Source organism: Dicentrarchus labrax, unplaced genomic scaffold (assembly GCF_905237075.1).
Source record: "Dicentrarchus labrax unplaced genomic scaffold, dlabrax2021, whole genome shotgun sequence".
Lineage (NCBI taxonomy): Eukaryota > Metazoa > Chordata > Actinopteri > Moronidae > Dicentrarchus > Dicentrarchus labrax.
This window is the reverse complement of record NW_026136708.1, coordinates 11,149,523-11,177,341: the sequence shown is the minus strand read 5'-3', so window position 1 is coordinate 11,177,341 and position 27,819 is coordinate 11,149,523. Positions and strand designations below refer to the sequence as shown.

Sequence of the window (27,819 nt, the reverse complement as noted above, 5' to 3'; positions counted from 1 at the left end):
GAAATGCTGGGGGAAAAAAGTGCACTTCTTTAGTGCTTGTTTACTGAGAACTCAAATAATCTAGATGAACTCTTGTTTTCTTCACTTTACAGTTCTTGTTACGTCTTCTCTGGCAGACTTAATGACTTAAAATGACAAGAATGGCTTCAGACGGCTCATAATTAGCTGCCTTTTTGTTTTTTCCAACTGCAGACTCCTCGTCTTACTCCTGTATCACACTCAGTTCCCCCGAGCCTTTCCAGAGTCACACTCAATTTAGGATTAAATCTTTTTCAAAGTCTTGGACTCGAGGCTTGTAACTTCTTCTTGGCTGTTCATTTCAGTCTCAGAATCTTCCACATCAGCATAAGCGCCATCGTCAGATTCTGCAATCACTTTGTTCAAAGTATCAAGTGGGTTTAATGTTGTTTCCTGAGGTGCTTCTCTAGCTGCTTCTTCATCATCTGTCTTGCTTGGAACAAAATCTTGATCTCCATCGTCAGTTTCTTCCTCTGCGTCGTCTGAATCCTCCTCTGCCTCATCTTCTCCATCAGCTGAATCTCCTTGGTTTCCATTCCAGTGTTCATTGGCTGTCACAGTTTCCTCCTCCTCTTTTTTGGAGTCTTCCACATTGTCCTCATTATTATCATGGCTTCCCCTTGGGATGTTAATACATTCACATTGTGTCACAGTTGTCTGCTCATCATTATCTTCATCTACATCTTCCAGTGGTATGTTTTCTGATATTTCCTCCACATCCTCATCCTGATCTGGCTTCAGCTCCACCACATCATCTGGGCCTTCTGTTTCATCATTTGTCTCAGTTAAAGCATCTTGGGGTTCTTCAGTCATGTCACTTTCTTTGCATGTTTGTTTGGCTTTGTCAGGTTTAGTCTCAGATTCACTGACAGTATTCTCCACAACCTCTTCATCTTCCCCTTCTGTGAGTTGCTGTCTGTAATCTTCTGCCGATTCATCTTCTCCATTATCAGTGGATTCTTCCCTTTCAGTAATCTCGTTCCCTGTCATTTCAGGCTCTCCAGATTCCTCTTCTGTTGTTTCATGTTCATCAATTTCATCTCCTGTTGTTGCAGCCTCTGTGCAATCCTCACCTGTTGTTCCATACTCCCCAGCACTTTCATGTTCAGCCTCTCCTGATTCCTCTCCGGTTGTTTCGCCTTCTACTAATTCTTCATTGTTAGATTTATTATCTTCTTCTTCACCTTTTTCTTCAGTGGCAGTGTTTTCTGCATTTTTTTCAGATGAGTCTGTCTTATGGAGCTCTTCGGCTGGTTCCGCTTCAGCACGTTCTGCCTCACTTAAAGTTTCATTTTCATCAGTAGCCACATTATCCTCTTCTGCATTTTCATCTTCTCCTGCAGTGTCATCTACAGTCTCGTTCTCAGGCTTGGTTTCTGAAAGCTCTTCTCCTGATTCATTATCATTTGTAAAGTTTGTAGATTCCTCTTCACCTGCACTCTCGTTTGCGTCAGTTGTTGTGTTGTTTATTGATTCATTTTCATCTGTAGCTGAATTATCGCTCTCATCCTCTGATTCATTTTCAGTCACAGCTTTGGAGCTTTCTTCTGTCACTTCTCTTTCTTTGTCCATGGTTTCTTCCAACTCGTCTTCATTTGATTCATCGTCAGCTTTACTGATTTCCTCTTCACCCAATTTTTCATTTTCTGTCGCTACTTCAACAGTCTCTTCCTTGCTGTCATCCTCATCTGTGGTTGTTGCTGCTGCCTCCTCTTTGTCAGATTCATATTCAGTTGTGTCTGCTACATCTTCTGCTGCATTTTCCTCTTCAGCCACGGTGGCTTCACCATCTTCAGTAATCTCATTTTCAGTTGTTTCACCCATTTCCTTCTCATCTGATTCAGACCCATCTGCACTGGTGGCTTCCACAACTGCATCAGATTCATGTTCAGTTGTGGCTCCAACATCAGCCTCTTCTGCTGCAGCCTCATCTTCACTTGTGACAGCTATGTCTTTTTCCACAGCACTTTCATCCTCAGCTGTTGTCGCCTTATCATTGTCTGCAGTTTCATCTTCGTCATTTGTGGTGGCAGCCTGTTTTCCATCTTCAACCTCCCCTGCTCCCACATCCTCCTCCTTGTCAGATTCATCTTCAGTTGTGGCCGCGACATCAGAATCTCCTGCTGTATTTTCATCTTCATCTTTGTTGGCTTCTGCAAGCTCTTCATTTGATTCATCTTCACTTGTGGCTTTGACCTCTTTTTCTGTAGCAGACTCATCTTCAGTTGTTGCTGCTTCAGCTGGTTCCTTTGACAATTCATCACCTGTGGCATCATTCTCCTCTGCATTCTCATCATCATCACTGGTGGCAGCAGTCTCTTCTCCATCATTAACCAACCCTCCTTCCACAGCTTCTTCTTCATCAGTTTCATTTACAGCAGTCTCTTCTGCTGTAGTTTCATGTTCAGCAATCTCTTCATTTGATTCACCATCACTTGTGATCTCTTTCTCTACAGCCATTTTATCTTCAGTTTCTGATTCTTTAGTCGGTTCTTTTGATGATTCATCAGCTGTGTCTGTGTCACTGTTGTCATATGCGGACTCATCTGCATTGGTGGAAGCAATCTCCTCCTCATCATCGGCTGTTCCTTCTTCCATAGCCTCATCTTTTTCTGATTCATGTTCACTTGTGGCTGCCATAGAGGTCTCTTCTGCATTTTCATCTTCAGCTGTGGTGGCTTCAGCTACTTCTTCCTTAAGTTCATCCTCACTTGAGACAGCAATCTCCTTTTCTACGACAAGCTCATCTTCAGTTGTTGCATCTTCACCTGTGGCATCATTCTCCTCTGCAGTTTCATCTTCATTTGTGGTGGCATCTAAACTCTCTGCAGAATTATCAGCAGCCTCTTCTTTTGATTCATCTTCACTTGTGACAGCTATCTCTTTGTCTGCAATGTCATCTTCAGTTTCTGCCTTTGCAGCTGTTTCATCAGCTGTGGTTGTGTCATCATTCTCATCTGACTCATCTCCAGTGGCAGTCAGACTCTCTTCATCCACAGCTTCCTCATGCTCAGATGCATTTTCAGTTGTGTTTTCATCTTCGGCTGTCTCTTCCTTTGATTCACTTGTGACAGCAATCTCCTTTTCTGCAGCCATCTCATCTTCAGCTGTTGCTTCTTCAGCTGGTTCCTTTGACAATTCTTTCCCTGTTTCATCCTTTTCCTCTGCAGTTTCATCTTCATCTAAACTGTCTGCAGAAATATCATCACTGGTGGCAGCATTGTCTTCCACATCTTCAGTTGCCCCTGCTACCACTGCCTCCTCTTTGTCTTCAGACATCTCATCTTCAGTTTCTGCCTTTTGAGCTGTTCCCTTTGATGATTCATCAGCTGTGGTTGTGTCATCATCCTCATCTGCAGACTCATCTGCAGTGGTGGCCAGAATCTCTTCTTCCAAAGCTTCCTCATGCTCAGATTCATTTTCAATTGCAGCTGCCACAGCAGTCTCTTCTGCTGCGATTTCACCTTCTGCAGTCTCTTTCTTTGATTCGTCTTCACTTGTGACAGCAAACTCTTTTTCTACAGCCATCTCATCTTCAGTTGTTGCTTCTTCGGCTGGTCCCTTTAATGTTTCATCAGCTGTGGCTGTGTCATTGTTCTCATCTGCAGACTCATCTGCACTTTTGGCAGCAATCTCCTCGTCATCATCGACTGTCCAGTCTTCCACTGCCTCTTTGTCAGATTCACTTGCTGCTGCCATAGTCATCTCTACTGCTGCATTTTCAGATGCCTCTTCTGTTAGTTCATCTTCACTTGAGACAGCAGTCTCTTTGTCTACAGCAAAATCATCTTCAGTTGTTACAAACTCCATTGGTGCCTTTGACGAGTCATCAGGTGTGGCTGCGCTATTGTCCTCATCTATAGAATTATGGTCCCTGATCGCAGGAATCTCTGCGTCATTATCAACCATCTCTGCTTCCACAGCCTCATCTTCATCTTCAGTTGTGGCTTCTGCATCAGTCTCTTCTGCTTCATTGTCATCTTTGTCTTCAGTTGTCATAAACACTGCAATCTTTCCTGCTGTATTTTCATCCTCAGCTGTGGTGGATTCAGCAGCGTCCTCCTCTAATAAATCTCCAGGTGTGTCTGCTTTCTCTGTCTCTACCATGGATCCATCTTCAACTGTGCCTATGTCTACACTGTGTGCCCTTTCATCTGTTACTGTTTCTTCAGCAACAGTCTGTTCAGTCAATTCTTTGATGGTGTCTACTTCCTCTGCTTCATTGTTTTCAGACCTATCTCCTTGACCTTTATCTTGACACACATCAGTTGCTTCCTTTTCATTCATTGCTACAACTTCAAAGTCATTTTCAGTGTCACAATGTAATTCATCCTCTTCCACTTCTCTTACTGCATTGAAAATTACTTTTTCTACAAGTGTTTCTGCTGCTTGTGTGTCAGTATTATTTTCAGAGTGAAATCTACAGTTGATTGCCAGTGTTTTGTCCGGGTCGCAGTTCTTCATCACCAGAATCCTCTTTAGGTCAAAGTCTATGACAACAGGTGCAGTATTCCTAACTTCTGCAGGAAGTGGTCTAGATGTCATTTCATTCTTAATGCATGTTTCACATGGACAGTATTCATCATCGTTTTCACTGCGCTGGTCACTGTAAGATGTGCCTGTTGCTGAGTCGTCACTTTTTTCTGCTTTGGGATCAACTGATTGTTGGAGCATAATCTTCAGTCTTCTTCTTCTCTCATCTGTTTGTGTTGTTGAAGCACGGGACATTGCTTCTTTAGGAGGTCTTGGTAGGCCTTGTCGACCTTGAATTTTCCTCCGTTCTTTGTCTATACTTTTTTGGATTCTTTTCTGGACCTCAGTTTTAAGTTCACTTATCATCATGTCAAGCTGCTCATTATCATCCAAGTTCCATCGGACTTTGAATTCTCTCATTGCATTGATATAATGTGTCATGAACTGCTTTTCTAGTTTAGTTAATAAGGTTAAGACCCAAGCAGGATCAGGATCTTGAGAAATCCTTTTGACTAACTGTGCTCTTTCAACGAGGGAAAGACTCTCAGGACTGGTGTCCTCACGAGATTCGGTTTCAGTTTCCTCTGGAGGTTTCTGGCCATTGCTGTCAGTTCCTGAACTGTTGTTTGAGGAGGGTGGTGTTTCAGGTAGTTCCCTTGGACTATCATTGCTTCTGATTGTTTCATCAGTTTCTGGATTATCCTCTTTTTCTTTTTTCTCATACATTCCTTCTACTTCTCTCTCACATGTCCATTGAGCATCTGTTTCTACTTCACCTTCACAGACTTCTTGTATTTTCCTTAACGTATCTGCACTGGTATGTGGTTGAGGCACAACATTCACACCGTCGCTACTCTTTCCAGAGCCCGTTGAGCCACTGTTGACATCCACACCAGAGGATGACGTATGATTGAATTCATCATCCACAAAATGGTGATGATCTTTCTCTAACATGTGTTCATTTTCTGGAGGATCACAAAGCCAAAGGGACTGAAGAATATTCATTAGCTCTTGGTATCTTGCATCTTTTTCATTTGCAGTTATTGGATTATTGTCTATTAATTGCAATTTCACAAGGCAATCTAAAAGACCTCTAGCTGAAGTGCTTAGTTTACGTCCATACACTGGAGAAATTTCTGGTAAACTGTTACATCTGTCAAGCTTTGGACTTAAAAGTACTTTCATCACCTGTATGGAGGAGTTGAACATTTTGGAGTCATCGTCTGTCTGAGGACAGGTATTATCTGCATTTGGAGCTTCTGTATTAGTTTCGCAGTCATTATTAGGGACAGTGTTTATCTCAATGCCTTCATTTGTGTCTTTTGTATTCTCAGCTGCAGATTCATCATTGTTTTCATTATCCTCTATTCTATTAATTTCTTCTGTTGTGTGGCCAGTTATTTGTCCACCACAGTTTTCATTAAATTCCTCCATGTCATACATATTACCGTCTTCTGGTATTGTTTTCAGCCATTCATTCACGACCTCAGTAGGGGATGCATTTGGTAGACTAGATGGGACCAGCTTCAAGTCATCAGTAGTTGTATTCTCACGTCTGCATTTGCTGCTTTTGTCACTTTTGTTATCAGTGACACTCATTCCGTCCGTAGCTTCCAGTGGACCATTTGCTATCCTCTTCGACACATTGGATTTTGTTTCTTCCGTGGCTGGAGTCTCACATATTTCTTTGGCAATATCCAAACTGGATAGAGTTTGTGACAAATCACTTTCACCTGACTCTGTGTGACAAATCACATGATGTTCTTTTCCTTTAGTTTTTTTTATGTTTTGACAGGTTTCTGACACAGCAGAATTTGTAATAGACTTTTGTTTGGAATTAACCTCTGCATTTTTTGAGCTTTGCCTGCTTGACTTGCTCGTTTTAGAGTGACAACTCCTCTTATCAACTATATCTTGTTTCTCTTCCTCATGCAAACTAGATGTGGGTTTACTCTCGTCTTCACGATTCACAATTTCCCCTGAATTTATTGGAGAGACAGTTGTCTTCTCATCAGCAGGAACATCAACAGCTGTGGACATCTTCAATACCTCTTTTACCACATTTTCCTCTGTAACAATATCAGTTACTTTGGATTTTCGGGATTTTGTTGACAGATTTGACTTGACAGATAAAGAACTTTGAGGCTGTCCTTCTCTTTTCTTTTCTTTACCCTCAGATGTTGACTTCTTTGAATGTGCTGAAACCTTAGACTTTGAAGACATGGCTGTAGGTGCTCTGTCTTCACTTTCCTCAACTGTCACAGCAGGGACTTCAGACATGCGTAACATTTCAGATCGGTGGGATTTTACTGACACAGGGCTCAGGGTTCTCTCCTCCTTTTCATGAGTATGTTCATCAGTAGGCACATCAGATACTTTTGATTTCTTTGATCTCATTGACATATTTGACTTTGCTGACATGGCACTTAAAGCTCTCTCAGATTTCTCTTGTGGAGTTTCTGGACCTTCTGGATCTATAGATTTTTTTGATTTTGATGAATTTTTAGATTTTGCTGATTTAACTGACATTGCACTATGCGCTCTTACATCAGTTTCATCATTTCCAGTCCTTTCACTAGGCGCAATTCCAGATACATTTGACTTCACTGACAAGACACTTGGAGTCCTCTCCTCAGTTTCCTCAAAATCAGCTGCAATTTCTTCAGCTGAAATGTCAGTTGTTTTTGAAGGACTTGATTTTCCCGATTCGGCAGATGGTGAGCTCTTTCCTCTCATCCCAGTGTCTTCTTCAGTGTTTTCATCAGTAGTGTTGGCAGCATCTTCAGCAGGAACCTCAGAAGCTTTTGATTTCTTTGATACTGCTGAAGCATTTGACTTCCTTGAATTTGCTGATTTGATGGAGGTACTGCTTGGTGCTCGCTCCACAGTATCCTCATGAGTTTCTTCCCCTGGAGTATTAGAGGCTTTTGACTTACCAGACTTATTTGACTGTGTCGATTTGGCAGATCTGGCTGATTTAACTGACAGGGTGCTTTGTGGTCTTTGTACAGTTTCCTTATCAGTCACAGTTTTTTCTTCTGAAGGTACTTCACATTTTGTTGTACTCCTCGATGCAACAGAAATATTTGAATTTGTTGATTTGGTTGACATGTTGCATGGCGATCTCTCCTCTGTTTCTGCCTCATTTTCTTCACCAGGATTACCAGCAGAAGCATTTGCAGTATTTGCTTTAAAAGTCACAGATTTTACAGTAACATTTGATTTGACTGATTTAGCAGACATGCAACTTGGTGCTCTCTCTTTGTTTTCCACTTCAGCACTTCCTTCACTTGAAAATGTGCCCTTTCTTTGAGATAGTACAGAGGCATCTGATTTTGCAGATCTATTTGACATAGCACTTGCTGCTCTCTCTACAGGTTCATCATGCTCTGCACCATATTCTTTAGCCAGATCATCTGAGACTTCTAACTTGCTTGATTTAACAGACATGGCTGACTGTGTGGATTTGACTGACATTGCACTATGTGCTCTCTCTTGAGTTTCTTCTTCATCATTCCCATCAACAGAAATTCCAGTAACTTTGCCAGAACAAACTTCAGATACATGTGATTTAATAGATTTTGCTGAAGCATGTGAGTTTGCTGATTTAGCTGACAAGGCGCTAGGGGCTCTCTCTGTAGTTTTCTCATGTTCAGCCATATCATCAGTAGTAACACCAGAGGCTTTTGACTTCATAGATCTTTCAGAAACACAGGACTGAACTGATTTGACAGACATGCAGCTTGTTGCTCTTTCTTCAGTTTGCTCTTTTTCATTTTCTTCATCAGGTCTCTCAAAGCTTTCTTGAGCTGGAATATCAGAACATTTTGACTTTTGTGACTTAGCAGAAGTATTTGACTTGACTGAATGAGCTGACATTGAGCTCACTCTCCCTTTGTTCTCTGCATCAGTGATTTTAGCACTGTGTTCAGAGGTGATGTCAGAAGCCTTTGATTTCTTAGAAATTTGAGAAACATTTGACTTTGCTGATTTTGCTGATTTGACTGACACATCATCAGAATCATAAGCATTTTCTTCAGCTGGGACAGCAAAAACTTCTGACCTATTTGATTTTGCAGAAATATTTGACTTGGCAGACATTGCACTCTGTACTCTGTCTTGAGTTTCTGCCTCATCATGGCTCCCCTCAGGGGTGTTATTATCAAGAGGAACTTTAGAAGAATTTAATTTCTTAGATATTGCTGAAACATTTGAATTAGCTGATTTTCCAGATCTGGCTGACATATTGCTTGGAGCACGCTCTACATGTTCCTTGTGATCAGATACATTTCCCTCATCTGGACCATCCAGTCCTTTTGACTTTGTAGATTTGGCAGAAACAGTTGACTTTGCTGATTTTCCTGATCTGGCTGACATATTGCTTGAAGCACGCTCTACATGTTCCTCGTGATCAGATACATTTCCCTCATCTGGACCATCCAGTCTTTTTGACTTTGTAGATTTGGCAGAAACAGTTGACTTTGCTGATTTTCCTGATCTGGCTGACATATTGCTTGGAGCACGCTCTACATGTTCCTCGTGATCAGATACATTTCCCTCATCTGGACCATCCAGTCCTTTTGACTTTGTAGATTTGGCAAAAACAGTTGACTTTCCTGATTTTCCTGATCTGGCTGACATATTGCTTAGAGCACGCTCTACATGTTCCTCATGATCAGATATATTTTCCTTAGTTGGACAATCCAATCCTTTTGACTTTGTAGATTTGACAGAAATAGTTGATTTTGCAGTTTTAGCTGACATGGCACTCTGTGCTCTCTCTACAGACTTAATAGATATTTCAGAAACATGTGACTGGACTGATTTGGCTGAGATGCAGCTTGGTGCTCTTTCTTCAGTTTGCTCTTCCTCAGGGCTCTCTAAGCTTTCTTCAGCTGGAACATGAGCAGAACATTTTGACTTATTAGATCTTGTGGAAATATTTGAATTATCTGACTGGGCAGACATTGAACTCATTACTCTACTTTCACTCTCCCCTTCAACAATTCTTTCATCAGGATTGTCAGCACCATCTTCCATGGGAACTTCAGAGACCTTTGATCTTCTAGAGGTTGTAGAAACATTTGACATTGCTGACTTTCCTGATCTGACTGACATGTTGCTTGGAGCACGCTCTACATGTTCCTCGTGATCAGATACATTTTCTTCAGCTGGACCATCCCGTCCTTTTGACTTTGTAGATTTGACAGAAATAGTTGACTTTGCCGTTTTGGCTGACATTGCACTCTGTGCTCTCTCTCGTGATTCATCTTCACAATCTCCTTCATTGGGAATGTCAGTAGTTTTGCCTGTAAGTACATCAGAAGCATTCGATTTAATAGATTTCGCAGAAGCAAGCGACTTTGCTGATTTAGCCGACAAAGCACTTGACGCTCTCTCTGCCGACTTAATAGATATTTCAGAAACATGTGACTGAACTGATTTGGCTGACATGCAGCTTGGTGCTCTTTCTTCAGCTTGCTCTTTTTCATCATCAGATGACTCAGGGCTATCTTTATCTGGAACATGAGCAGAGCATTTCGACTTATCTGATCTTGCAGAAATATTTGACTTAACTGACTGGGCCGACATTGAGCTCATTGCTCTACTTTCACTCTCCCCTTCAACAATTCTTTCATCAGGATTATCAGCACCATCTTCCATGGAAACTTCAGAGACTTTTGATCTTCTAGAGGTTGTAGAAACATTTGACTTTGCTGACTTTCCTGAACTGATTGACATATTGCTTGGAGCACGCTCTACATGTTCCTCGTGATCAGATACATTTTCTTCAGCTGGACCATCCAGTCCTTTTGACTTTGTAGATTTGACAGAAATAGTTGACTTTGCTGATTTTCTTGATCTGATTGATATATTGCTTGGGGCACGCTCTACATGTTCCTCATGATCAGATATATTTTCTTCAGCTGGACCATTGAATCTTTGCGATTTGGTAGATTTGACAGAAATAGTTGATTTTGCAGTTTTAGCTGACATGGCACTCTGTGCTCTCTCTACAGACTTAATAGATATTTCAGAAACATGTGACTGGACTGATTTGGCTGACATGCAGCTGGGTGCTCTTTCTTCTTCTTCAGTCACTTTGTCATTTTCTTCATCAGGGATCTCAAATTTTTCCTCATCTGGGACATGAGCAGAACATTTTGACTTACTTGATCTTGCAGAAATGCTTGACTCAACTGATTGTCCTGACATTGCGCTGACTGATCTTCCTTCAGTAGAAATTTCTTCAGAAGCATCACCACACTTTTCAGAAGGAACTGCAGAACTTTTGGACTTCTTAGATATTGCTGAAGCATTTGACTCTACAGATTTAGCTGATGTTGTTGACATATTGCTGGAAGCTCTTTCTCCATGTTCTGTATTTTCTTCAGCTGAAACATCTCTGTGCTTTGACATATTAGATTTGGCAGAAATATCTGACCGTCTTGATTTGGCTGACACATGTGACTGTGCCGATTTCACAGACAGTGAACTAGGTCCTCTCTCTTCCTCATATTCAGCAACATTTTCTCTATCTGAACCAGCACCAACACCAACACGGCATTCACTTGATTTTGCTGAAATGTTTGACTTGCAGGATTTATCTGACATGCAGCTTGGTGATCTCTCACTGATTTCTTGTTCAGCATCTCCTTCATTACAAATATCTTCATCATCTTTGGGAAGAACTTGAGATGCTTTTGATTTTGTAGATACTGCAGAGGCATTTGACTTTGCAGATTTGGCTGACATTGCACTAGTTGCTCTTTCTGCAGTTTCCCCATCGTTGCTTTCCTCAGACCTACCTTTAGAGGCTTTTGACTTACTTGATATTGCAGACGATTTTGACTTGACTGATTTTTCTGACATGGCACTAGATGCTCTCGCTCCAGCTTCATTTTTTTCCTCATCCGAAACATAGGAGGAGCTCGGTATTTCCTCAAACTCATCATTGCAGCTTGCTGCTCTTTCCTCAGCTAGCTCGTCATCATTTTCATCCTCATGACTGTCTTCACTTTCTCTATTAGCAACTTCAGACGATTTTGATTTGCTAGATTTTGCAGAAATGTTTGACTTAAGCGACTTTGCTGATTTAACTGACAGTGTGCTTTGTGGTCTTCCTTCACTTTCCTCTTCGGCATTTCCATCATCTGAAATGTCAACACTGTCTCTAGCGTCAAGTTCAGACCTCTTCGATTCTCTCGATCGTGCAGATGTATTAGACGTAGCTGACATAGCACTAGTTGCTCTCTCTGCAGCTTCTACTACCTCCTCCTCACTGTCAGCTTTATTTGATGACACTCCTGACAAAGCACTAGATGTTCTTGCATCTGTATCTTGCACTTCCTCAGGATTTTGTTGAGCCTCAATTTCAGAGGTTTTAGACTTTGCTGATTTGGTTGACATGGTACTTGATGGTCTCGCTTGACTATTTTTCTTAGCATTTTCTTCATCTTGAACCTTAGATGCTTTTGAATGTGTAGATATTGCAGAGGTATTTGATTTGGATGACATGACACTTGGCACTCTTTCTTGATCTTCTTCAGCTTCTTCAGTCTCCCCTACTTCCTCAGAATTTTCATCAGCATTTTCTGACTTTAATGACACAGGCGAATGTACACTCCCCTCAGATTTGTCCTCTGAATTTTGATTGGGTGGAGCTTCAGAAGTTTTTGACTTTTTAGATTTCGCAGAAACATTTGACTTTTTAGATTTTGCAGAAACATTTGACTTCCCTGACATTGGGCTTTGTGCTCTTTGCTCAGTTTCATTCTCATTTTCTTCAGCTGGTTTTTGAATGCTTTCGTCTCCAGTTGCTTCAGATGCTCCTAATTTAGATTCTGCAGAGGTGTTTGATGTAGCTGACATGGCACTGGGTGTCCTTTGCTCAGTTTCTTCCTCAGCTTGTTCTTTATCTGGATAAACAGAGACTCTTGATCCCTTTGATTTAATAGAGGCTTTGGATTTTGATGACATGGAACTTAATGCTCGTTCTTCATCATGTTCTTCAGCTGCCATTTCTGACTTAATTGATATTTTAGATTTAGAGGATTTAACAGACGTGCTACTTAATGGTCTTTTTTGTGTTTCTTTGTCATCATGTGTTGGTATTTCTTCAGCAGTAACATCTAAAACATCAGATTTGGATTTTGTTGAGGCATTTGACATGGCACTTTTGGATCTTTTCTCCTCTACATCTTCAGACTCTGTATTCCGTATTTTTTCTGACTTATTTGATCTGCCAGAGGTATTGGATTTAAGAGACATGGCACTTGATTGATCTCTTTGTATGTCTCCTTCTTCTTCAGCTTGGGCCGTGATTTGTCCCTTTGTATCATCATCAGGATCATTAGACACTCCGCAAATACAAGTGTATGATTTTTTAGACTTTCCTGACTTGCTTGAGTGCCCTGAAGCACTGGATGCTTTATCTGTAGGGCTCAGGGATACATTTTGCACAGGTGATCCTGTTTCCGACGCTGCACTTGAAGCACTTGGTGGGACCTTGCATTTTGGTGAGCAAGTCTCACTCCTGATGGTGCAGTACTCTACAATTTCAGCTGCCTCAACAGTTTGCTTCACACACGTTTCTCTTTCCACCACTCCTTCTGTATGCTCTTCGCTTGATCTAGACATAGTTTGCCTCTCAACCACTGTCTTTCTAGAGACCATTGTATGTGAGGATGCACTTGAGCTGGAAGTTCGAATGCAGCGACTTGCTCCATGTGTCCCTGGGACATAATGCTGGCAGTGACTGCAGCAGAGAGAACAGTGAGGCTCCTCTGTATGTCTTTGATAGTGCCTACTGATGTGAGCCTCATCTTGCTCATCAGCAGAGATGTTTTCAGATTCTGAATAGCTTCTATCACTAACCTGTGCAAAATAGGGGTTATTGTGTCCTTGAAGATACTCACTGGTCTTGCCTGTTGTCTTTCTTACTTGTGTCGACCAATGTAATGTTTCGTCATTTTGTAGCCGGAAGCGCACTTTCATTTCCATAGACAAACTGCCATCTTTATTAACACGTACCCGTTTCTCTATATCATCAGCTCTCATTCCATCACCAGTCTGTGGGCAGGAATCCACAATATCCGGAGAATCAGTTCCATCTGGTAACGACTTGTCAGATGACACTGACTGTCTGGTAGACCTGGTATCAGATTCCAGTTTTAGATTGGTGTCACTATTCCTTGTTGGAAGTGCTTGGTTTACCAGGAATACATGAAAAAAGACAGAAGAAAGATACAAAATATAGATGACATTAGTCTCTTTTGCTCATTGTGTACAATACAGTTAAACTGTGTATGGCAGATTGTTTTCCAAAGAAACAGTTATTAGAATATGAGTAACAATTAATTTTTAAAACATAGTTCAGAAATAATTTGAAACAGTTTCTTGTACCCTAATTACCTTCATTGCAGCCGTTGGAGCGTGACCTCACACTCAGCTTTGGAAGTTTGTCAGTAGATGTTTTCCAAAAATTCTCCATGATGGAAGGGTGAGAGGGCTCACGTCCCATACAGACAAGGACACTGGGGCAGTGCATAAGACTCTGAACATTGTCAATCTGAAACAGAAGAACAGCAAAATATGAGTTAAGAGTGAGTCAGTTTACTAAATAAAGATTATAGCAAAATGAAGGTAATATGCAGAGGGATTCCAAGAAAGTTTGATTTGATCTGGATGATAAATGTTATGGACATGCCATAATTTAAAGTAGATAGGGAATTTTACCTAGTAGATTTCTGACTGACATTTGGATACAAAATTGTGATTTAAAACATACCTAACCTCTTATGATATTTCTCACAGAGCCACTGCAAAGCCTATTTTTAAAAAAGAAAAATACTTATTTTCTTATTTTAGGCTATCAGTCATTGTCAACCTTTCTGGGCACTGTTGGTGTGAGCAAACTGAATGCAGAACACTTAAGGAAGCAGAATGAGGGATATCTAGTGCAGGTTTTTACAACCTTAACAACTACTGTAATGCTACTAATTATACAGGAGATCTGTTCTTTTGTCACATTCACTTGTGAGAATGAGAGTGGTCCAGTTGACCGCAGTTCAATCAGTTTCATCAATTTGGCCTGAAGAAGGCCTACTGCCTTTACAGGAAGAAAATATTTACTGTTGCTTTGATTTAGATATATGCCGGAGGGTAGACATTTGTAACCCCATAGCATATATATAGTGCATATTTATGAAACTGTGACCATAATGGTAGCAGTGTTGGTGCTATACTATTGCCACGGAGCTAGAGAACCTGTCTTTGAATGTAGCTTTTATTTGACCAAGATTGAAGCTTCTGTAGCCAATTTGATTTGGTCCTTGATCCTCCCTATCTAAAATAGCATCAAGTATAGTTTAGTAAAGTTTTAAAGCTTTAATATCTTAGTATATGTAAGTAGGTATATGCATTGTCCCCTCTTTGTGCAACTGGATGCTCTACATCCCTGCAGAAGAAGGCTGTGTGTCAAGCAGTGAGTCAAGACAAGATAAATATCCTAATCCAGGATGATCTCAGGGAAACTTCAACAGATGACGGTGCATTCTCACAATGGTGAGCTGCCTTTGTCACGTGTAAGAGCCATGGTTATTGCTCAGCGGTATTTCAAGCTTGCTGAGTGTGTGAAAGTAGTAGACTAAATGGTATAGACAAGCAAGCAGTGGACTGAGCATTGTAATCAGTTAAAACAGCATCATTACTTTGATTTATTTTGCTTTTGGCCACGTCCTACTCCCCAAAATGTATAATGCAACAGAATCAATAAGTCTCTCTTTATGCTTGTTAGTAAGGTGCTTAACAAAAGTGTATGGCTAACATCATGCAGGCTAATTATCATAATCATCATTATCATCATTATCATCACTGTCTTCTGTGTCTCACAGGTGATTAACCTGAATGGCTGAATGCTAATCTAGGGGTGTGTACTGACCTGTTTTCCTTAGCATCTCCTTACAGGCCTAGTAAAAGCTGCTACTACTACATATTGGGTCAAATATTGGTTTTAGGATTACAATATATTACTACTCATACACTTTCAAACTGCACTCATTTCTAAAAACTGCACCAGCACCAAGGTTAAAAAGATGCTGTTTGGAGACAGTGATAATAAAGACAACTACTTGTATGTTTTGAAATAACAAAGAAATACAGATTGTACTATTTTGAATCAATACCTGTGTATAATTTCTATAGCATATTTTTATTCTATGTAGTCTGTAGAGCAGGAAGCTTAAACTGTTGGCCCGGGGGCCATTTCCAGCCTTCCACCCCCCTCCCTCCAGCTTGCAACATGATGCCACACATATAATATAACCCAGCTCACAACAAATTTTTCATCTCAATTTAAACAACCCCTTCATATACAATTAAACTAAAAACACAATTCTATTTTATAAAATGTATTTTGTTTAGCTGCGAACAACAAAGTTGATATAAATGATGATATAAAAATATATAGAAACTGCTGTTTGCAAGTATGATGTTAGTAGTGGAAATATGGTCTTGTAGTACTTCCCTCCTATAAGATGACAATACCAGCAGTGGCCCCTAGCCAATTTGAGTTTGAGACTCCTGCTGTAGAGCAAATAGACTGTATAAAATACTGCAATTCCTATTTATTTCATTTATGTAAGTGTGCTTTTACAATTTCATGACACTGAATATTGAATACTGCTGCTTTTTTTTTTTTTATTATTACTGACAGCTATGAAACTTATGTCGACAAAATATCGAGAGCTTTGTTGATTTTATTTTTCCTATGAGCAGTCAGTTTTGATGAAAGTGCAGTTTTGAATTTTAAATCCACTGTTGGTAAAGGCAGATGAATGGCTTCATCCGTGGTCACACAAAGCCCAGGTGAAGATAATTAATTGCCACTGTGGAAGACACATTTCTGAGATACCTCTGGTATCAAAGTAGAGGGAGTGGAGTTTCAACATTGACCTGTTTTTCCTCTCTCAAAAATAGCTCTGATTTGACCAAGATTAATGGGGTTTGGAGAGATACCCACAATCTAAATGTGCTGTATGTGTGAGGGAATATCCCTATTTCATTCCCTCATGCACACACTCAAAATATTTATCCCACTAGACTAGATTATGTTCAAATTAAATGAAACTGATATTGTATGAGTTTATCTGCTGTGTAAATGTGTAAAATGGCACATATCTAGTTACACCTGTGTTTCTTCTTAGATGAAATGAACATACAGGCAAAATAAAATGAGCAGTTAAACACACATAAAACAGAATATCATGAGGATTTGAATGCTAACAAAAACAGGATGTTTCTGTATGTTTCAGTGGGTTTTTAGAGGTTGACTTTCTTATTTCAGAAATGTTTTGTCACAGAATGGAATAGTTACTTATAGATGCTGAAAGATTTCAAAGTAAACATAAATTGTAAAAATAAAGAGGTTGCACCCTTTCGAGGGTTTTAACTATTTTCATGACAAAAAAGATACAAGACTTGTGTATTTTTTCCATATACAGCTATACATATACTACTTTTAATATAGTATGGTATATATATGATAAAAATCCACCCAGGTTGTAATGTGATATACAAAGAATCATAATCAAATTGAAATGATTAATATTGTGATCCTTTCACCCTGCTGTTTTTTTATTAACTTTAAAATTTAAAAAAATTTCCATAATTTGTTCATAAAATAACTTTTCATGTGTTTCAGTAGGGCTGGGATTTAGTAGTGAATCAGTCCTTTAGCAGGGAATCAGTCCTGTCACTAGAGGCCTCTCTTTCACTCTGGTTTTCCATCTCAGGCATGAATAACAGCAATGTGTAACAACACTTTCAGCATACTTTTGAGATTACTTTTCTAAAACCAAATGAATGTAGACAAATGCAACTCATAACAATTCTGTTCACGTCAGAGTCAGTCATCCTTTCTATTCATTAAAACACAAGGGAAGGTATTTAAATGGGGTCAAGCACAGAAACTTCCTCTTTCCTGAACCGACAATAGAATACAATCTTATTCAACCCCTGTACTCCCAAACTCTGCAGGTTATGTAAGACAATATAGATAAAAATAACGTGAAAACATGTCTTTACATGATCTTCTACTTCCAGGTGTTTATGACCTCACCTTGCGGCCCTCCAGAGTGTACAACTTCCTGATGTGGTATCGCATGAGCTCAGAAACTTCCTCTAAGAAAAGCCCAAAACTGTGTAGACTTCTGCGGTGCAAGACGATGGTTTTCCTGAACGATGGGTCGCTGTTCTTCATCAGCTCCACCCTTTTATTGTACCTGTGTTGATGAACGTGGTGGTTGTGGCTTGAATGTGCCACAGGGAGCTCCTCAGGCCTGGTCGGCCTCCTGAGAACATACTGGTGTGGATGATGGTGGTGGTGTGGTGCGTGAGAGTGATACAAAGGTACTGCCTGAGTCTCTAACGCTTCCAGGGCTTGGGCATGTCTATACTCCGAGCAAAGGTAGCATTCCTCCGGAGGTTCGTGATGGGCCACCATGCCATGTTGGGGGATCCTAGGGAGCCGGGTGGTGGGGTGCTTGTGGGAGCTTTCACCACCTACAGTATTGAAGCACTGGAAGTTTCGTTTGTGAGACATTTTGAGGCCTCGTCTCTCTGCTCTCGATGAAGGATGGTCTCAGGGGAGCAGAAGAAGAGGGTAGGTCAGCACAGGCAAACAGTTAAAGTGGGCTGTCATGTTTCTCCTGCGCTGCCTAGGGGAAGGTGTCGCACCCCACATCTGCATGGCTCCCACTCATCCCAGGCTGAAAGAGAAAATAAAACGAGGGGAGAAACAGGTTGAAGAACAAGCTAGCTCAAAGTGAATAGTTAAATGTTCAAGGCCAAGCAAAAAAAACAAAAACAGGACAGTTAAATGCAACTCAGCTATTCTGAATGCAGACAGTGAACTAGCATTTGCACTTTTATGCCCATTTTAGCTTTTTCCGGTAACCCATCACAGCTCCTCAGCGTCTTCTCTAAAGTGCTTAAGTCTAAAGTTGTACCTAAACATGTTTGATGAGGCCTGACATAAGGCTCATCTGGAATGGAAAATCCCCACAAGGAGACACCTTTAAGGCTAAAGATGTAATCAGCACAATACTGTAATACGTTTATCTTGCGCCTCAAAGTCAAAGTCAGCAGGATTTTCTGTTTTATTCTCAAAAATATTTTCCCACTTTCTTCAGTTTAAGATTAAGTGCTTCTAGATATCTTAAATCCTGTATCATTGAGAATCTTTGTAGACATGAACCTTGGGGACTTTTATTTTGTTGGTTAGGTCAGAGGCAAAGATGCTCACTTATTCATATACTTGTCATACTTACTTACTACACTATTCTTGTTTTTTAAGTATCCTACACTCTTATATTGGTTGATAAAAACAGACAAATATATCCTAACTAAGAATAGATTTATTCACAGTTTAGCAAATGTTGAAATCACTTGCCATTGCAAATATAAGCAGGATAACCATGACACGGTTGTGTCATAGCCAACTGTATGTACAGACTGCTGAGGAGATCAAAGAGTAAATGAAGACAGGGATAATGAGGATACAGCCACAAATAAATCCTCCAAGTGACTTTAAATAACAAGCTTATGTCTCTGCTAGCAGTGAAAGTGGACATTACCTCAGTGATTGTCACTGTCAATGAAGAAAAGACATTCTTAACCAGCTTTTCCTGCAATCAATAATGCATGGATTACCTATAAAAAGCAGCAATATCTGCAATAAGTACAATGCATTCTTACTGTGACAATACCAGAAGGTAAAGATAATTCATTGTTGCCTGATGGTGGCAAGGGATGCAAGCCCACTATGAAATGCGAATAAAAAAAATTGGGCTAAGCTTGACTGACACATATAAAGAACATGGTTGGCTGTTGTCCTTGTTCTTGTATTAGCAATGTTATAGATGCACAAGTAAAGCAGCGAGTGTTTCCTTCAGCTGAACATTTTGGCAGAGAAAAGAAAAGTAATTGATTGCTATAAATACTCAAAGATGTCATGTTGTCAACTTCTGCCTTTAAGTCTTGAGGTTGCGAGTATGCCCATTTATAGGCTATATTATGATGGTCTCAGAATATAAAGTGAGTGGAAAAGGTTATTCTGTCCTCTGTAATTTAGGATTATAAAAGTGAATTCTATTTCGACTGAATTTGGAGTTTTTAATACGTTCTTCTGTCAGTGATGAAATAATATCAATCATATCATCTGTGTCCACAGGAAAGTAAATTAGTCCTATATAGCGACTCAGGATTCTGCCATTGTCCATCATAGGTTTCATGACCTCAGGATCAAGCCAAAGCATAACATCAAATATAATATTTTAAAAATGATGATACTGGTGGCTAGTGATAGAAATCTATTTTACTGTAAAAATATAATTTTTTGTTTTTGCACAAGGCCAAAATTACAGGTGCCACAGGACGGTTTGTGATAATAATTAAATGTACAGGGAAGCTACATACTTGTACCTAAAGATAACTCACCATACTGTGAGGCAGTATTGTCTACTCCATCCAGTTTGCAAAATTGCAGAATGTAGTTATTTAAACAACGTAGCATAGACAATGATTCTGCAAACTAGCTGCTGCTAAGCAAATGAATTGCCTGTTTCTACTCAGTGGATTACAAATGCAAAAAATATTTTCATTACTCACCATGACAAGGAAACATATGTGGCCTTGGAAACCTAGAATAACGCTATTTATCCCTAAGGTGTCATGTTTGCCAACTGAGGCTCCTAAAAAGTTCAAACAAGGAAAATAAAAATCACATCCTGCATATAGGCCAGCCTGAGTTCATCCAGTTTAACGTAGATGATTGCATCCTTTCTTTGTGGAAATCACACAAACTACTGCCCAACATGATTTAAATTAAAACTTAATGTAATCTTTCACAGTGCAAGTTGCAGTAGCATACTGTATATAGACTGAGTATGTATACTCACATGATCCACAATCATAAAAGAACCAAACTGAAAGCAAATAGTTCCAAAGCCATTGCATGTAAGATGTAAGCTCCCACAGAAACACCAGAGCTATTGCAGGCAGAGAAATGAGAAACCAGTTCAAAAGCCTCCCTCCAGAAGCGGGCCTACCTGCTAATCAGATACATGGGAAGCTAAGGATAGAATGAAAAGCCTCGCTAATCACTCTGAGATTGGACTGAAATCTGCTGAGGCTTTGGACACATGACTCGGACTTCACCGTTGCATAAAGGGAGTTAGACACGCTTTTAGAAAGCACTTGACGGCTCAGTGACAATCTATGACTCGGCATAATGTTCCTTCTTTTATCACTTTTGTCCCTTCATTCATCTCTATATGGGTGTAGGTTGTGCTGTGTTTTGTCTCTAACATACTGGTTAGGCTTATAACTGAGCAAGATATAAAAGATATCAAAAAAGTAATATTATATACCAACCTGTCTTGTTATAATGTGAAAGGATTCTTGTTACAGTAATTTGGTCTGTTGATATGATGAGAAATATTTTGGTATGTCAATAGTTTGAAAGAAATTGTAACATAACAGTATCTTGAGGAAAAGATTACTAACAAGTACTTTTTCTTCTTACAGATTGTAAAGGCTGTCACCGTAAATTTGTGATTTCAGGTTATACAAATAAAATGAAAAATTTATAAGTGAGATTTTAGCCAGCTTTTCCCTAAAGGAAGTCAAGGATTATTAGTCAAAGCATAGATTTAGATTTTTGTCCCCAGAATAACTTTCAACAACATCCACAAATCTTACCTGCATCTTACCTCGTATGTTAGGTTTTCTGCTGCTGAATATGAGAAATAACCATAATATTGGTCATAGTGTGACAGTAATGACAAGATGGCAACAAGTCAAGAAAAAGCTTATAAAATCCATCACTGTCAGACCACGTTGTGATCAAAGGGGGAAAAAATGTCACTCGGTAAGCTGGGGGAGATAAATTAATACCTTCGTTCTCCAGAGCACAAAACCTGACATTTTGTCTGTCATATATGAAACTCCATTGTAGCATAGCTTACATATATAACTGGCTAATATATGACTTGGTGTTACAGTTTCAAATGTGTCAGAATAAAGAACAGACAGGACAAAACCTTTACAAAACCAAAAGCTTTTAAAGTTTGATTTCATGTCCTGTGCTACTCTGCACATGTATTGCGTGTTCGCGTTCTAGATTGTTTTATTTAATTTGTCATGTAAAACGTCCAAAATCGCTCTATAAATAAATGGATTATTATTTTTAAACCAAATGGACCCAGGCATCTTTCCAATAGCTGTGTATAGCAAGGTTAACTTTTTTGGTTGTGTTTTTGTTTATTTTCCTGGAGGGTGTGGATTGATCATCCTTCCTTTCACGAGAGTTCATTTTGTGTTTCAGTTTTACTTAATAAAACTTGCCATCTTGTTGTACCTGAACAACAGCCTAGTCATCAGATTGACAGGTTGACTAGTAATATTCAGCCCATTTCACACACCAGCTCTACTTAATTGCTGTGTCATGCGGTGTAATCACAAAAACAATAGCTAGAAAAAACAAATAAATAAATTTACAGTACACAAGTTGTCTGAAGGGTCATATCAAGATAAATGGGCAAAGATGGCAGCATTTACATTACCTATTTATTTTCCAGGGCACTGTGATACTAATAAGAGAGACAAATTGGCCTACTTCAACCCAGCTGCCTAGTTGGCAAAGTCTCAAAGATTTTTGTGACAGAGCAAGGCCAAAAACATCTAATCAAACAAATTTCACCTGCACTTGTTGCATGTGAAAGGTAGAGTGTGCGGAGCTATTTTAGAGGCTGTACTTTCCTTGTCTAAATATCACTCAGGGGGGTCAGCTCGCTCTTTTCAAGGACAAAGGAACTGCCACGGAATACTTGAGTGGTTACCCTTATCAGAGGCTCACAGACGGCATGCCGATCCCTCCCTGCACCCACTCCCACAAAGCTTTCACACACACATACACACACACACACACACACACACACACACACACACACACACACACACACACAGTGGGGCAAGCCCTCATGCTGCCATCCGTCTGCAGACTTAAGGAGCTTGATGGGTCGTGGTGGGGTAGAGTTAACTCGAGGTGGGTTAGGGTTAGGGTTTGGGTTTATTGTGTCCTGACTCATGGGAAAAAATAGCAGAAAGACCCCCCCTGCTGAGTCATGACAGTGAGTGAGTGAGTGACTCAAAGGAACTGCAGAGAACGTGGTCTTGTCCTCTTGATCACTCACTCCCCTTGGAAAGAGGTTAATATCCTTTTGATTTATCTTTTAATTAAATGTCTGAATTCTGAAACATTTTATTTAAAGTGCAGAGTAACTATTTCCCAGAACCTGTAGTCCGCATTAAATTGAATTAAATATGATTAGCAGGTATTTCAGTCTCCTGTCAGCTGTCTAGCCTCCACCATGTGAATGCAGTTTGGCTCACAGTCGCAGCGGGATGCCCTGAAGCTCGTAATCAGTCAAGCTCACACGTGTGCACTGATGCTCAGGCTTAGCGCTCCTCCCTCTTGGCTGCAGTTAAAATATCAGGGATAATTAGGGTGCAACCTGCTGTGCAGCAGGACTCCTGCTATGTTGGTCACAGTCCTACGAAAGCTTTACACCCAGGAAGTTGAATCCTTGATAAATGGCCCCAGTTAAAGGGTAAAGTTGGAGGTTGAATATAAGATGTGATTAACACTCTCATTTAGAGCTAATATTGTTATGTAACTGCATTCATTTTAGCTGTATACCAGTCAAAACATGTTACTTTAAGATAAGAAGTAATAAAGTAATTGCAGTTAAGATATCAAATAATCATAAAATTATGGCATACAAGTACACAACAAATACAAGCAATTGTATGGTTACAGCAACAACAACAAAAAATAAATTGCAAATAAATACAAAAACAATACAAGGTTCTAGGATTATTTCTACTATATATTTTTTCTGATACCAACATTCTGCATTTTTCTATGAATTCAAAGCACGTGTAGGTATCTTAAGTTTAAAATACCATCAAGAAAAAAAACATGCTCCTGGAACCTGAGGAAGACAGCCTGAATAGATTACCTGTACCTGCACTTTAAATAAGCGATGATGAATAAATTGAAATAAACCAAGAGAAGATATAGGGAACAAATATCTTTGACACTGGTGTTTAATCTAAAGAACCTGTGTCAATCTCAAGCTAATGAGTGTCCAGACAGGCTTTACATCCGTTTACACGCTTTAACCTTTACCTTAAAACGGTATATAGAGTGACGATCGCAGGGGTCATTGTGAGGATCACAGGGAGGGAATATAAATACAACCAAAGAAGGAGCCCATGCACATTTACACACAAAGCACATTTACACAATCATGCAGTAGCAGGCCCACGCTCTGGACAAATCCTGTTGTACTTACAGGAAACCTCTGGAGAATTTAAATGTCCTGTTATATTTGTATATATGTGTGTTATTTATATACCGTTATGCATGTGTTAATGCATTTGTGCATTTTCCCTGTGCCATGGGGATATTGTGCATCTGTGTGCATACACAATAAATATATGGATTATTTATATTTTTAGAACGAAACTTTTTTACAACCTGCCAACATAAGACATGAGGGTGACAATCTAAAAGTACTCAGCACACATTTCTTCCAATCAGTCGTCTTATGTGGAAATATTCACATATCTCAATGGCAGGAAGTGTAATTATTCTTATTTGTTAAATATTATTGCTTGGAATTAATTATTTCAGACAGTGCCAATGCATAGCACCTGTAAATGAGAGTCTCTCATTGTTGCTGCTCAAGGGAATGGCATCTAAATAGTATTTTCCCTGCTTATTACATTTATTAATTAACAATTACTGTAAATATTAAGAATCTGACCTAAACCCTACTTGACAGGTCCTAGTATTATTCTTAAAATTAGCTCTGTTTAAATGAGGACCCATTCGTCCTCTTTTACACAACACTGCAACTGTGCTGTGATATAATAAAACTGGGCTGCTACTGTGTTTACACACGTACATAATTGAGAAACAATAGCAATGGCTATATTTAAAAATACCACATAAATATCTTCTGTCCAGTCAGTTATGTTATCAACGTAAAAACCGAAAAGTTTTTACTGTCAGAAGTGGGATTCGAACCCACGCCTCCAGGGGAGACTGCGACCTGAACGCAGCGCCTTAGACCGCTCGGCCATCCTGACAGGTGTCTCTACATAAATCACGTGATACCTCAAAAAACGTACCATAACGTAGGGAATACAATTATATTAAACTTTTAAAACGGACGACAGTGACTCTACTTAATAAATAAAAACGTATACATAAAAAGGGCTATAACTGATACTTTAGCATATCTTACTGATAAAATAACCAGCATGGATGTAGCAAAAGGAAACTAACATCTAGTGTTAATCTGAATCCATGGATTCCTTAGTAACAGATTGTCCTGGAATACAATATAGGTCAGGAAATTTCTGGACTGGACCGGAGTCAGGAACACATGCACCCACCCCTACCATGACTTCATGGTGATGATTAGACAGCGGCTGCAGTTCCTCTCATGGTCACTAGATGCTAACTCCTAGAAAATCAGTGGAAGAATCCTCCAACTTTCCGACTGAAATCAAGACCACAGTCAGGTGGGCTGGTCTCAAGTGTACTTCCTGCTGGCGCTGGTGGTTTCAGCTTGAGGTCCTTTGCTGCATGTCAGCTGCCTTTCCAAATAAATAAATAAAGCAGAACTGGCAAGAAAATATTTTTATGATTTCTACTCTGTTTTGTGTTTGTGTATTTGTAATGGTTTGCTCTCTTTAAAGCAAATTAGTTTTCTCTTGAGTGCCTGTTTTGTTTTATTTGTTTACTGTGAAATATAACTTTTTAAATAATATGTAATATCTCTGTCAATCAGAATCAGAAATACTTTTTTAATCCCTGCAGGTAAATTTGTTTAAAATAAAAAGAAAACAGGCTAAAACGAGGGCACCACTTAAATAAAATACTGGTCAACCAAAAATCATACAAGTGACATAAAAACAAAGCTAAAGTTGGAAAAAGTAAGAAGACGACGGGAGCAACTGCATGCACACTAATGATAATAACAATAATGTAACTGCACTGTACATACATATAGATTCTTTCTGGCATTTATTTGTATTGCACCTTTCATACAAACAAACTGTAACACAAAGTGCCTCACACATTACAAAGTACATTACATTAGCCCCAAACACTCAATAAAAACTGCAACTAAAGAAATCTCATCAATTTGCAGTGAGGAAACACCAGAGACAGAGATCACAGATAGATGAAAACAAAAAATAAGAAAAGGATTAAATGAGTATGTATAAATAGATTATAAACAGATTAAAATGTATAGACAAAGAACATTGTGATAATACAGATAAAAAAACATAGAAAATCTACGTTGTACATGAGTAAGATTTATTCCTCTATATTCAGAGATATTTAGGGGTGACAAACATTAACATTAACAGCAATAAATACCATGGCTACGGCTATGTACTTACACCAAGCCATAGACTTAACACACCATTTGCTTGTGTGACCCAGTAAAGATAAACAGATAAGGAAACCGACACGTTGTGGCACACAGAATTTTCATCTTCTTCAGGCAACTAGTATTTGGAGTTATTCGAATTCTGTCAGTCAACTGATTCGAACCCCTAATTGGAGAAGACGACACGACCAGTATGTTACTGCATGTCACACAGCAAGACTGATTTCAATGTAAGGTTGTTTTTGTTTTGTTTTATCTTTAATTTCATTGTATTAATAGTATTTGTATCATTGTATTGTACGGTATTGCACTTTAAGTTGTTATGTTATATTTTAGTTATATTTTAACTTTATTCTATTCTTCTATTTGTGTCTTGTCTAAGGGAGTCGGGCAAAGTAATTTTTTCATTGCACGTATAAACCACTGTGTTTCTTATTGTACATATGACAAAAAACCTCTTGAATCTATTCACATTAGCTTTGGCAACATGTTTGATTTAAAACATCATGCCAATAAAGTAAATTCCACTTCCTGAAGTAACCAGAAAGAGATGACAAAGATGAAGATGATATCATCAAAAAAAAAGAAGGTGCCTTTTCCTGGAGTATCTATGAAGAGGGAAATCTTGAAAAAGTGCCAAAAAATCCAGACAGTAACACCATCAATGTCAGAGACTGTAACGCCTTTACTAGGACGTTTTTCCTTGCCGCTGTCGCCAAGTGCTTGCTGATGGTGGGAACTGTTGGGTCTCCGTAAATTATTTTATATTGAGTACGGTCTACGGTTATACACATAAAACTGAACTGAACTGAACTGAATTTAAATCCCTGGCACCTAATATTACAAGATCAACTCCACCCAAACCTGTTCTGTATCTGCTTTATACCAATCCAGATCTCGGTATAGAACAGAGTGAACAACAACAAAGGGAACGACAAGAGTCACGACTATCATCCCACCACCAGAGTGGGGATCCCTCTTTGACCACTAACATAGCCTCACTGTGTATGTGGATGCTTGACTTTCTGACCAGCAGATACAACTCCTCCATCCTCCCCTTTCTACTCCTGCACCATCAAGAGCTCAATATTATATTTCACTGTGATTGTGCCGTATATGATTACATGTAATAATAAACTTGATTGACTGAGAAGTGTTTTTCCTTTGTACTCATTGAGAGTCTAAGGTTTGGATCACACAGTTGGAGCCACTTCAAGAATAGCTTCAAGTAAGTTTTAATTAGTTTTTTGAATGAACACATTGATGGGAGTTGCAGTTGATGGCGCTGTAGCCTATATATCTAAATATCTAATGTTAATGTTTAATTTATATGTTTGAGAGGCATTCTTGCCAGTAGAATTATTATCCCACACCTAAGCAGAAATTGGTCAGTTTATAAATGGCATAACTTAGCCTATAAGGTCATGGGCTACTGTAATTAATGAGTTTTTATAGATTCTTAGTTCAAGACACCTTGGGAAAACTGCCCTGTGAAAGTGCAAACTGTGTAATATTTTGCAGAAGCAGAATTTAACAAACTACAGGGTCAAGTCTGAGTACAGTGTGTGCTTAACAGAGTTGTAAGTCTAGAAAATGTTTAATTTAACTTTATTTGTTCTCTTTATTTATCTATTTGTGATACAGAGAGCCTATTTATTATTATTATTATGTGTTTGAATGTTAGTCTTTAGTAATATGGTGGCTTCTGGGTTGGAAAATGAATAGTACGGAGACCTTCAATGCTAATGGTAAGTGAGCCAGTCTTTGTGTGCCTGCTTATACGGTCATAGTGGAT

At 39.3% G+C, this 27,819-nt stretch overlaps 2 protein-coding genes and 1 non-coding gene across 3 annotated transcripts; 1 reads left to right on the top strand and 2 right to left on the bottom strand.

Annotated features, from left to right (window-relative positions):
- Positions 1-261: 261 nt before the first annotated feature.
- On the bottom strand, positions 262-3,297 carry LOC127367934 (uncharacterized). Its single transcript, XM_051408190.1, has one exon. The coding sequence runs from the start codon at positions 3,295-3,297 to the stop codon at positions 262-264; it is 3,036 nt and encodes a 1,011-aa protein (XP_051264150.1).
- A 28-nt stretch (positions 3,298-3,325) lies between these two features.
- Positions 3,326-4,300, top strand: LOC127367933 (uncharacterized; the record flags this gene model as incomplete). Its single annotated transcript, XM_051408189.1, has 1 exon — positions 3,326-4,300. A coding segment is annotated over one exon (939 nt), but the record flags the coding sequence as incomplete, so codon positions are not given.
- A 20,325-nt stretch (positions 4,301-24,625) lies between these two features.
- Positions 24,626-24,708, bottom strand: trnal-cag (transfer RNA leucine (anticodon CAG)). Its single transcript has one exon. It is a non-coding gene; the product is annotated as a tRNA-Leu (tRNA).
- Positions 24,709-27,819: the final 3,111 nt, after the last annotated feature.